We start from the raw sequence: 12,269 nt of genomic DNA, 5'->3' as shown, positions 1-12,269 counted from the left end.
TGTCCCACTGTGATATGTATCTTTTCATGTCAAAATGTAATGTGTGGTTTCAAAAATATTTAATGGCTTATTTGTGAGAAAAAATACTTCAGTATAATACACTTTTATCTCGTTAAATATCTTTGAAATATGTGGTTTCAAAAATATATAATGGTTTATATGCGAGAACAAAATTACTTCAATATAGTCCACTTTTATCTCGTTAAATATCTTTGAACTATACTGGTTCACTGGAGCTTTAAGCATAGTTACGAGCCACAGACAATGTGTTGTACTTATTTAATTGTTGCAGGATTTTTCTTTATTTCTTTTTTTAAATTCTTGTGTCCGTTTGTCTACGATAAAATGTTTATTAATGTCACCTTTATATCGTATATTCATTTACTTTGCTGTTGCAAATAGTGTTCCTCTGTTTGCTGTTTTGTGTTCCCACCACATTTACCTGTAGTTCTATAACATTGCGCTCTTTTTTTCATTTTCCAACTGTAATACGAGAGTAATCTTTTTTTTTTTGTCTCGCACTCTACGTACCTCTGGTGTATTGTATTTCGTTTTCCATTTACTTGGTACCTTTTTCTCTCCTTTATATCTGCAACATTTTACAGCTGACTGTACACTTTATTATCTGTGTAGTTTAATTTAAATTACTACAAGATATATTTGAAAACAGAACTTGCAAAGTCTTTATAGCCACATACTGTGGAAGGTGTACTGGCATTTACTTCATCCACGTGGTATACATGGTATTAAACGTCTTCCTAAATCAACTGATAATGGTTAATGTTGTTGTACTTCTTTGTGATTGAATATTTTATAGGTGCTTTAAAATTGAACATGCTAAGTATTTTGCCAAGGAAAATTCATAAATGATTGAATATTTGTTGTTGTTGTTGTAGGGTTTAACGCCATTTTTCAGCACACGATATTGACATGAATCTCATCTATACAATCTTTCAATGAACACTGAAGGCAGAACGTTAAAATGATTATCTCAACGTCTAATACAATCTCGTATGCAAGCCTGTAGTCTAGTTAGATATATGGACATTTGTTCACAAAGTGCATTCATTCGGATTTATCAGCGGGTTATTTGTATTTGCTGTCAGTTTCGCCCACGTCGTACTATCTTAAAATATACAAGCGGCCTAATAATGTCAGTCCTATCTACTGCCTACCAAGGTTATTTGTTTTTTCTGCACGAGAGCTCCCGTATTTAGCTATGACCTTTAAGCTCTGTACGCCTATGTAAAGTACGCACCTACTCAAAGAGGCGGAGTTTCCCTTCATATGGAAAACGTCATAAAATTCATTATTAGTACGAAGCGGCTTAGGTGTTTAGCCAGAAATTCATAACGTTGTTTTGTTCCAATGTGGTTATGTGTGCCTGTGTTAAACATTTTGTTCCAAAGCTGGTTATGTGCGCCCTTTGTGGAGCATTGTGTATCCAATGCTAGTTATTTCCTGGTTGGAACATTGCTTTGTTTCAGTGCTGGTGGCGTGTGTCCTGGTTGGAACATTGTTTTGTTTCAGTGCTGGTTGTCTGTGTCCTTGTTGGAGGAACAGTTTATTTTCAGGGCTGGTTGTGTGTGCCTTGTGTCAGAAGCCATAACGTTTGACGGAATTAAAACCACTTCTATGGGAATTGCTTGATAGGCTATTAAAAATGTATGTTGCAAACTGTTGTAAATAAATGGTCTCGGCTGCTATGTGGATATAGTTATTATGAAGTGTGATTTAGCTGTGTATTCGCGCGTGCTGTACTTTAATATAAGATTTGTAATTATTGTTTGTTGACTTTTCTAAATATAACATTGCTTGCTCTTCTTTACTTCTTTCTTTCTTTCTTATCTAAAAGAAAGTGGTATTGATTTCTACCAGAATAGAAACCACCTTTCAAATGTTATGTGACATATCTTTGAATAAACTGATGCATGTACTCTACATTTTCATAGTTGCAAAGAAGAGTGCAATTAAATAAATGTTTGAAAAGCCCACGATATTTACCGAAAATCCTGATGAAAGCTAAAGCGACGGAATACAAAGAAAAAGGTTGTCCTATACTGAACGACTGTCATCTTATTTACGTAAATAAACGCCTTCCCGGCACATTACGCTCTGAAGTAGAGATTTGTTAAATGTTAAAAACTTGATTAAAAATAAAGATTTCTTAATGTAAAATAGCAAAGTATATTACCTACATCTTTCAATATGTTCACCAAAGAAAGTTTTTTTTAAATAAACGACAGCTTTCATTTCTTTTTTTAACAGGCATGTTTAACACCTTATTGGTTAAATGAAGCCAATGAGATGGTAAGTAAATGCCTCTCCCAAAAGTCAGCGACTCCTGATGGCGTAGGCGGGCAGCCAGTGCCAGCCTTACGATACACATGGACTAGGCGGTCGCCCAGCTTTAAGGGGAGTTGATTAGAAGTGAATTGTTTTCTCTATGGAGGGGACGGCAAAGTCATGGTATTCCTAGTACGCCAGAACCCTTATGCCTGCCCTGAGCCGCTATTGCGCGCATCGAAACCGCAATCCTTGGTTTAAAATCCGACGCCCTACCAATCGTTCTACTGCTGCTTCTTGAGGAAATGTGTTTAGAGATAAATTTCCATAGAGATATACATTTATATGTAGTGATAGATATACATTTATATGTAGAGACGGAATCGCACGTAGTGATTGATAAACTTATATATAGTGATATATTTACATGTAGTGATACTACATTTATATGTAGTGATAGATATACATTTATATGTAGAGACGGAATCGTACGTAGTGATTGATAAACTTATATGAAATGATATATTTACATTTAGTGATACATTTTTATGTAGTTATACATTTGTATGTAGAGACGCAATTATATGTAGTGATACACTTATATCTAGTTATATATTTACATGTAGTGATACATTTATATGTAGTGACATATTTAAAAGATATACATTTATTTGTAGAGACGCATTTATATGTAGTGATACACTGACATGTAGTGATATATTTACATGTAGTGATTAATTCGTATGTAGTGATACATTAATATATAGTTATACATTTGTATGTAGAGACGCATTTATATGTCGTGATACATTTATGCGTAGTGATACATTTATATAAAGAGATACATTTATAAGTCATATATTTGCAGTGGTACATTTATATGTAGAGATGAAATTAAATGTAGTGAACCGCTCGGAATTTTAAGAATATGTATCATATCTGCAATAATAAAATACATTTTCATTGTTAAGTAACCTATGACCAAATACAGCGACCACCAGCCATTGCTTGGTGTGAATGATTGCACAGTTAATACTTGTTACTTTGTGGAACAGGAACTGACTGACAAGTTCATATTTGCTAAAACGTAGAGAGTATCATGCAACTTCAAGTTTTATAACAAAATATAGAGAAACATCACTTTCTGTACTGCAATGTTGAGAATATCATGTAACTTCAAGTTCCGTAATGCAATGTTGGAAATACCATGTAACTTTAAGTTCTGTATTGCAATGTTGGAAATATCATGTAACTTCAGGCTCTGTACTAAAATGTAGAAAAACATCACGTTCTGTACTGCAATGTAGGGAATATCATGTAACTTCAGGCTCTGTACTAAAATGTAGAAAAACATCACGTTCTGTACTGCAATGTAGGGAATATCATGTAACTTCAGGCTCTGTACTAAAATGTAGAAAAACATCACGTTCTGTACTGCAATGTAGGGAATATCATGTAACTTCAAGTTCTGTATTGCAATGTTGGAAATATCATGTAACTTCAAGTTCTGTATTGCAATGTTGGAAATATCATGTAACTTCAGGCTCTGTACTAAAATGTAGAAAAACATCACGTTCTGTACTGCAATGTAGGGAATATCATGTAACTTCAAGTTCTGTATTGCAATGTTGGAAATATCATGTAACTTCAAGTTCTGTATTGCAATGTTGGAAATATCATGTAACTTCAGGCTCTGTACTAAAATGTAGAAAAACATCACGTTCTGTACTGCAATGTAGGGAATATCATGTAACTTCAGGCTCTGTACTAAAATGTAGAAAAACATCACGTTCTGTACTGCAATGTAGGGAATATCATGTAACTTCAGGCTCTGTACTAAAATGTAGAAAAACATCACGTTCTGTACTGCAATGTAGGGAATATCATGTAACTTCAAGTTCTGTATTGCAATGTTGGAAATATCATGTAACTTCAAGTTCTGTATTGCAATGTTGGAAATATCATGTAACTTCAGGCTCTGTACTAAAATGTGGAAAAACATCACGTTCTGTACTGCAATGTTGGAAATATCATGTAACTTCAGGCTCTGTACTAAAATGTAGAAAAACATCACGTTCTGTACTGCAATGTAGGGAATATCATGTAACTTCAGGCTCTGTACTAAAATGTAGAAAAACATCACGTTCTGTACTGCAATGTAGGGAATATCATGTAACTTCAGGCTCTGTACTAAAATGTAGAAAAACATCACGTTCTGTACTGCAATGTAGGGAATATCATGTAACTTCAAGTTCTGTATTGCAATGTTGGAAATATCATGTAACTTCAAGTTCTATATTGCAATGTTGGAAATATCATGTAACTTCAAGTTCTGTACCATAATGTAGGGAATAGCATACAACTTCAAGTTCTGTACTAAAATGTAGGGAGTTTGTAACCATGTTTTGCACTAATCTGTAGGGAGTTTGTAACCACGTTCTGTACTAAAATGGGAGTTTGTAACCACGTTCTGTACTAAAACGTGGGGAATATCATGTAACTTAGTTCTATACTATAATGTAGGGAATATCATGTAACTTCAAGTTCTGTACCATAATGTAGGGAATAGCATACAACTTCAAGTTCTGTACTAAAATGTAGGGAGTTTGTAACCATGTTTTGTACTAATCTGTAGGGAGTTTGTAGCCACGTTCTGTACTAAAATGGGGGTAATATCATGTAACTTCAGGTTCTGATACCTCAGTTATTGATTCGATTTAGTTCATGATTTACATTTTTATATTTCTCTATTTCAATTTTTTAACAATCTGAAGGATTTTTCGTTGTGACTGGAAGAATTGGAATCCTCAAATCGATCTTGTTTGTTGTAATGACAAACATACTCATCTAAATTCGTTTGTTCAATTTCCTTATCGTGTACTCTTCAGTTGGAAGGCGATTAAAGACTATTACGAAGGGAAGGAAACAATTAATTAAACAAATAACTAAATATACAAAATTATTTAATATAAATTGTGAGTTTATATAAATTAGTATAAAAATAGGAACCAGTGACAGTGAATACATTTTGTTAACAGGAATAATTATTCGGTGAGGAGCGACTTCAAAATGGACAATATATTTTTCAGTCCAAACACTATTCCTTCATCAACAACAACCTCATTGCCATCAATTTCATCGCTGAGTTTCACATGAGCAAAATCTATTAAGCGGACATCACCCTTAACATCATCTCTTAAAAGGGAAGAAAGTTTCCCCAATCTGCCCGCGCTTGACCCATGATAATCTTTCTTGACACATTCTTTTACAGTAAAGTCATCGCCGTGAACACAACCAGTTAATGAACACATGGAATTTGGAGCAGAGCCCAGATAAGGCTTACAAACTCTGATATCAGAAAATAAAACATCTTCTGAGTTTTTCTTTTCATCAATGATCTGGGATGTTCCTATTGCTACTCCTGGTTCCCTAGGGCTAGATTGCTGGAATTCTTCTTCCGTAACATGTACTTGGGACATTACAGAATGATTACATGTTTGATCCTTAGATGGCGTTTGTTCAAGGTCGTGCATCAACAAAAGTGAACAGGAGTTCAAGGTGAATTTATCTTGTTGTTCCAGCAAACGGACCATTTTCTCAAGTTTGTCAGCAATGCAAGATATTGCACGTACTTGTACGCTATTTCCGTCACGGAAAAATCGTCTAAACTCGTCAATCACCGTGTGCTGATTAAGAGTTCTTCCGTAGTATTTATCTAGATACAGGTAAGTCTGCGTGTTCCTCTGATATATCTGTAAATACAAGAAGCCTTCTAAAATCTATGTATACATTTTAAAGTATTTCTATTGTCACAGTCTGAACTGATTGCGCTTGTTTCTTACGACATCACTACAAAACGTTTTTCACTTTTTCTATCGCCTACATCAAGTTATATCTTTCTATTCTCTGATACACTTCTTGTTTGTAAAGACCTTTCAGTCAGCTTAAATTATGTAATGTTATCGAGCATTAAGTAAAAAGGTCAAGCAAATACAAATAAAGAATAACAGTTGTCACCATCTTTTTTCCAGCATAATGAAACTAATTGACCGGAAATAATGAAACTCTTTGGTTTTCATTTTAGATCGAGATCACAGTCTGAGCCAATCGAATTTTGTCTCAAAAGAAAAGTCTATTGAAATTATTTGCTCCAAAATACCAAGAAGAAGTTTGATCTAAAGTGTTTCATAATTAGCAAGCTTAGGCACAAGAAAATATTTTAATAAATAAAAATAAAAACATTCTGCCCTTATGTAGATGACAAGAAACTTACACGTTTTGCACATGTACGTTCCTTATCATGTCGTCTTTATCTCTTTATTTAATAAGCGTGGGTTTATTATAAAAATTGATTTAATCAGCTATAACTAGATTTATGTGCGGGAAACGTTCTGAGTACTGAGTTCAAGATAAAGCTCAACATCAGGAAATTTCATAATAACACAAAGCTTTCAGGTCCTCGTAACGTGGGATCCTCTGGCAGTACGATGTCAATGACGTGGGTGTACTCCAAATAGGATTCAAATCGATATCGTCTTATTAATAAAGATATCTAACGGGAATTGATTTGAGGTCGTGTTCTGTCAGCCTGTTATATTCTTCAATCAGAACATATTTTTCATATGTACGTATCATAGCTATATTTAACTAAGCATATTGAATTCTAAAAATAATTATGTCGTCATGATTAGATCACTTTCTGTTACGTTTCGTTGCTGGTAGTTACCTTTCAGTTTGAAGGCAGTTTATGTCTCTACGTAGGACTAAAAATAGCCTGTCGTATTTCAAATACAGCAAAGGTGGGGCTCTACAGTTTCGTATTTTGCATACAGAATTTTAAAGAAAAATAATTCCCCCGGCTTTCCTCACTGGTTATACTGACTATTTAAAAACATACCTTGTATATCTTAGGTATAATTCAAAGACCCTTTAATTCCCTTTATTTTGGTATATGATTGATGGGTGTAATATGGGTTATAGAGTATACAGTTTGGCCTTACTCAAGATGTGCACCTTTCAAAAAGTGCTAGCTCCACTTGGTCATTTTCACTTCCTGAACCTCAGAGGAAAATTGTATAAAAAGAGCAGATAACATTTCTTACATTTTACATATTTGGTGATTCATTCATTGCACTTTCTGAAGCTGGTATTGTCTAGTCTGGCAAAATTCATTTTCCCTACTTTAATAGCTGCTATGGATAGTGTACTTTAGACTAATTCAGGCTGATTGTTTAGCACAAGGGAGCAGTCATTTTAGTTAGCAGTGTGCTTAGATCATGTACAATTTCCAAAAGTACAATATCCAAAGAAATATCATCCACATTACATTAATGTAGCATAGACGTATGCCAACATTTTCTCCATTGTACATGTTTTAAATGCAAACAACTTCACCTTGCATACGTCACTCTCTCAAAAGTACATAATATTTGGTGAGCGCCCCCATAACGAGAACATAGGTATTATATTTGTATGGTTCAATTTTGATTGTATGGCTGAAACATTTAAGTCACAAGCATCAAAACAGTCCTTCTGAATAATTCTCCTGTATTTTACCCCACAGAACAGTATTTATGAGTGTCAGAGTCTCTAACAAGTCCAGCCCCCCCCCCCGATAAAAAGTGAGCTGTTTTAAAAATGCACATTACATTTTGTAAACATAGCAACCAATGTTATGCTGAATGACAGGAACATGAAACTAGCCAGAATTATTTGTGAGATATCAAAAATGAATTTTACAGTTTGAAAAGGGCTAGAACAGATCATGTTGATAAAGGTCAACGGTCAAAGTGTAAAATATTTGCCTATTGTTTAATACGGAAGAAGCGAATTCGCTTTCTTTATTATTAATTCATTGCAAACAAATGAAAAGAATCATTTTCAATATATATTTCTTTTACTTATTGCAACAGTTTTAAATTTAAATTGACTCTATTCCTATATTCTGAGACTTCTAATTTCTCCATAATTAAGGTCACTACTCATACAAACATGCCTCATGGCAAATTATGTAAGCAAGAGCAAAATGAGCATAATTAACTCATTTTCATGCTTAACATCAATATAAATGTACCATTTTTATTCAGAACATCATACATAATGATACGAAAATAACAAAAATAATTGCATACATTTTTGCATTTGCTCTAAGGTGGCGCTCTACAGTTTCGTATTTTGCATAGGGTTAGAATTTTAAAGAAAACTTATTTCCCTGACTTTTTTCGCTGGTTATACTAGCTATTTAAAAAAACAACATATTGTATATCTTAGGTATAATTCAAAGAACCTTTAATTCATTATATTTTGTGTATGATTGATGGGTGTAATATAGAGTATACAGATTGGCCTTTCTCCAGATGTGCACCTTTCAAAAAAAGTGCTAGCTCAACTTGGTCATTTTCACTTCCTGAACTTCAGGGGTAAATTGTATAAAAAAAAGAGCCGATAACTTTTTTTTTACATTTTATATATTTGGTAATTCATTCATTGCACTTTCAGAAGCTGGTATTGTCTAGTCTGGCAAAATTCATTTTCCCTACTTTAATAGCTGCTATGGATAGTGTACTTTAGACTAATTCAGGCTGATTGTTTAGCACAAGGGAGCAGTCATTTTAGTTAGCAGTGTGCTTAGATCATGTACAATTTCCAAAAGTACAATATCCAAAGAAATATCATTCACATTACATTGATGTAGCATATAGGTATGCTAACATTCTTTCCATTGTGCATGTCTTAATGCAAACAACTTCACCTTGCAAACGTCACTCTCTCAAAGTACATAATAACTGGTGAACGCCCCCTAACGTACAGTGTAACATTCTTAAATAATAAAAGGCAACATTGTTATTAGAGCTGATATATATAGCCACGACATTTCAATTTTAAAGACTTCTCTTTCCTGGCAATATCTTTAGAATAACCGTTCTTGAACCAAATAGGTACAGTTGAAATTTCTCTCACCATTATGCAGTGATATTGTTTATAAATATATGGTAAGTAGTAGTATAATATATAGTATGACAATGAATACCGATGTGTCATTCTAAAAAGTGTAGACCACAAACTCGCTTTCCATGGCGCTGTGACAAACAGAACTGACTATCTAAATTGTCATGAAATTAGAAAAATATTAAAATAGTATCAGTACCTGCTCATAATCACAATCTTGCAACCTTGTGGGCACAAAAATGCACCACAAATATCCCCTGTTCCAGTTGTAGACATAAAAGGGAAAAGTCAAAAACATTATAGCTATCTATTGGTTTACATAATTTTATGTTAATTGCCTCCCTCCCCCAGAAAAAAAATGTTTCGTAACAATATCTAAAATAAATTGTTTCATTATACCTTGGTTCTAAATGAATGCAATACTTTTTCATTTATTTCTAATAGCCAAAACATTATTAACCCACGTTCACTTCTTTCCAAAGTGGAATGTATTTTAGCTCTAGCTCACTTCAGCAAATACAACCCACGTTCACTTCTTTCCAAGGTGGAATGTATTTTAGCTCTAGCTCACTTCAGCAAATACAACCCACGTTTACTTCTTTCCAAGGTGGAATGTATTTTAGCTCTAGCTCACTTCAGCAAATACAACCCACGTTTACTTCTTTCCAAGGTGGAATGTATTTTAGCTCTAGCTCACTTCAGCAAATACAACCCACGTTTACTTCTTTCCAATGTATTTTAGCTCTAGCTCACTTCAGCAAATACAACCCACGTTTACTTCTTTCCAATGTATTTTAGCTCTAGCTCACTTCAGCAAATACAACCCACGTTTACTTCTTTCCAATGTATTTTAGCTCTAGCTCACTTCAGCAGATACAACCCACGTTTACTTCTTTCCAAGGTGGAATGTATTTTAGCTCTAGCTCACTTCAGCAAATACAACCAAGGCATACTTTATGTGAAAATTTTATATCTCAGTTCAAAGCTAGAGAATTCATATTAAATTTGTCCACGTTAAGAAGTTAATACCTGTTACCCAAATGTTATCATTGGGTATATTTCAAGAAACAAATCGTTGGTGATTCTATAACAATTTTTGTGTACGTCTATTTACGTCTATCTTTTTTATGCGAAAGCGTGTCCAGTTTAATTGAAGCTGAGAAAAAGAGAAAACATTCCAACATTTAGTTGCCATTAACAAACGTTGCAGCAACAAAACGAGATAAAAGATAACATGTCAATGATATGGTTGAGATTGTTACATTCTAAACAAGTTTAAACTGACAACGATGCTGATAAGAAACGCGTTCGATTGGATTGTAATAATATGGAATTTCCTTTTTAACAGAAGCAAATGTTTTAATGGTCAATCCACTCACAACGACAACAATTCACTGAATCACCGTTATCCTTCCAAAATCACCAGCAAATTTACTGAATGGCCACTCCTCTCAGAACAACAACAAAAAATTTATTGAATGGCCGCTCCCCTCCTGATATTTTCAGCAACTCACTAATCAGGAATTGTTGAGGTTTTGTTGATGGAAGTATCAAAACCAAGCACTTGTTAGAAGGAAGAATGAAAATGACAGAAAAAATATGAGGCGCCGTAGCGGACAAAAGATAGTTCATTCAGAACGTCGCCGTTGAAATTTTAATGTCATATGTTCAGAATTCCAATTTCACGTGTTATATCAAAAATGCTTGTCCTTGAAGTCAATTTTCTAGATCAAGACTTTAGATTATATCTGCTGAATCAAACAGTAGTGGTTGAAAGTTATATTTTTTATGTCGATGTTTTATATTGTGTCGTTTGAATTACACAGCAGTGGTTGAAATTTCATTGTTATACGTCGAGAATTCCTAATCTACGTATTGGTTCAAAGAGTGTATGATGAAAGTTCCATTTCATTTGTTGAGTATTTAGATTTCATATGTAGAAATTAAAAACCGCTGGTTGAAAATTTGATGTCCAATGCCGAGGTTTTAGATTGTACCTTCTGAATTACACGACGGTTGTTTAAATTTTATGTCATATGGCGAGAATTTCAAATTAACATGTTGAATCACATTGATTCTGCTGAAATTTCCATTTCGTGTGTTTAGTTTTTAGATTGTAACAGTTGAATTACACAGCGCTGGTTGGACTTTTTATTGTGCTTGTCAGAATTTTTTTTTTTATATGGTGAAATGATGTGTTGGTGTTAAAAGTAACATTACATAATGTCCACTTTAACAATTCAAAATAAAATCGATTATTCAGTTACATCATTCGTGTATTCAGTTATGATGCGCCATTACATTTCATGCACTTTCAGTTTGAAAGTTAACATTTATGGCTCTGAATTTCTTCTCTAGAGGTCACTCTCGTGAACGGATCGCTTTATGTTTTAACAAGGAGGGTGCTTCTCGTTGCTGTGAAATTCAACGGATGAAATCTAAATACCTGTCATACGAAACGGAACTTTCATCACAAACAGTTACATACAATATGTGAATTAGGTATTCTCGACATATGATATTCAAATTTGAACCACCGCTGTGTAATTAAAAATATACACTGCAAAACGTCGACATAGGAAATTGAACTTTAAACCACCACTATATAATTCAACATATAAAATCTTAAATCTCGATCTAGAAAATGGAACTTAAGGACATGCAATTTGATCCAACACAAGATATTGGATTTTTCGAAATATGACATCGAAATTTCAACTGCAACTTTCTCATTGGGCCAGCTTTTTCCCGCTACGACGCCTCATAAAAAGCGAATCTAAAAAAAACGAAGGTGACACAAAGATGTCAATCCCTTTACTAATGAATCGATATATAGGTGGTTGGGAAGAATACCTGATGCCATACAAATACCAATTTAAAAACTAAAGGCAGCATTGGTCATTTGTAGGTCAAACATAAAGCTCTATTTCTTTTGGAAACATGTTAGACTTTGTGCCCGATGCACCAGTGTACACTGAGCATTCTTAGATATTAAGAATCAAAGGGACAAAGGGGGCCCCGAGTGGCCGAGTGGT

General features: G+C 34.0%; 1 protein-coding gene across 7 annotated transcripts in view; it reads right to left on the bottom strand.

Annotated features, from left to right (window-relative positions):
• Nucleotides 1-5,236: 5,236 nt before the first annotated feature.
• The window catches only part of LOC149776277 (inositol hexakisphosphate kinase 1-like), a 91,385-nt gene continuing 84,352 nt past the window's right edge, over nucleotides 5,237-12,269 (bottom strand). For 6 of the 7 annotated variants that reach the window (XM_089942716.1, XM_089942718.1, XM_089942715.1 and 3 more), the window contains one exon: nucleotides 5,237-6,038. In XM_089942716.1, coding sequence (XP_089798842.1) covers nucleotides 5,331-6,038 — 708 coding nt within the window. In that variant the 3' untranslated portion in view covers nucleotides 5,237-5,330. The remainder of the gene's footprint in view (nucleotides 6,039-12,269) is intronic. The other variant, XM_089942720.1, reaches the window with a different exon arrangement.

The sequence above is a fragment of the Sinohyriopsis cumingii genome, chromosome 18, assembly GCF_028554795.1.
Source record: "Sinohyriopsis cumingii isolate HCF-2022 chromosome 18, ASM2855479v2, whole genome shotgun sequence".
NCBI classification, from domain to species: Eukaryota; Metazoa; Mollusca; class Bivalvia; order Unionida; family Unionidae; genus Sinohyriopsis; species Sinohyriopsis cumingii.
This window is presented reverse-complemented; position numbering and strand designations above follow the sequence as displayed.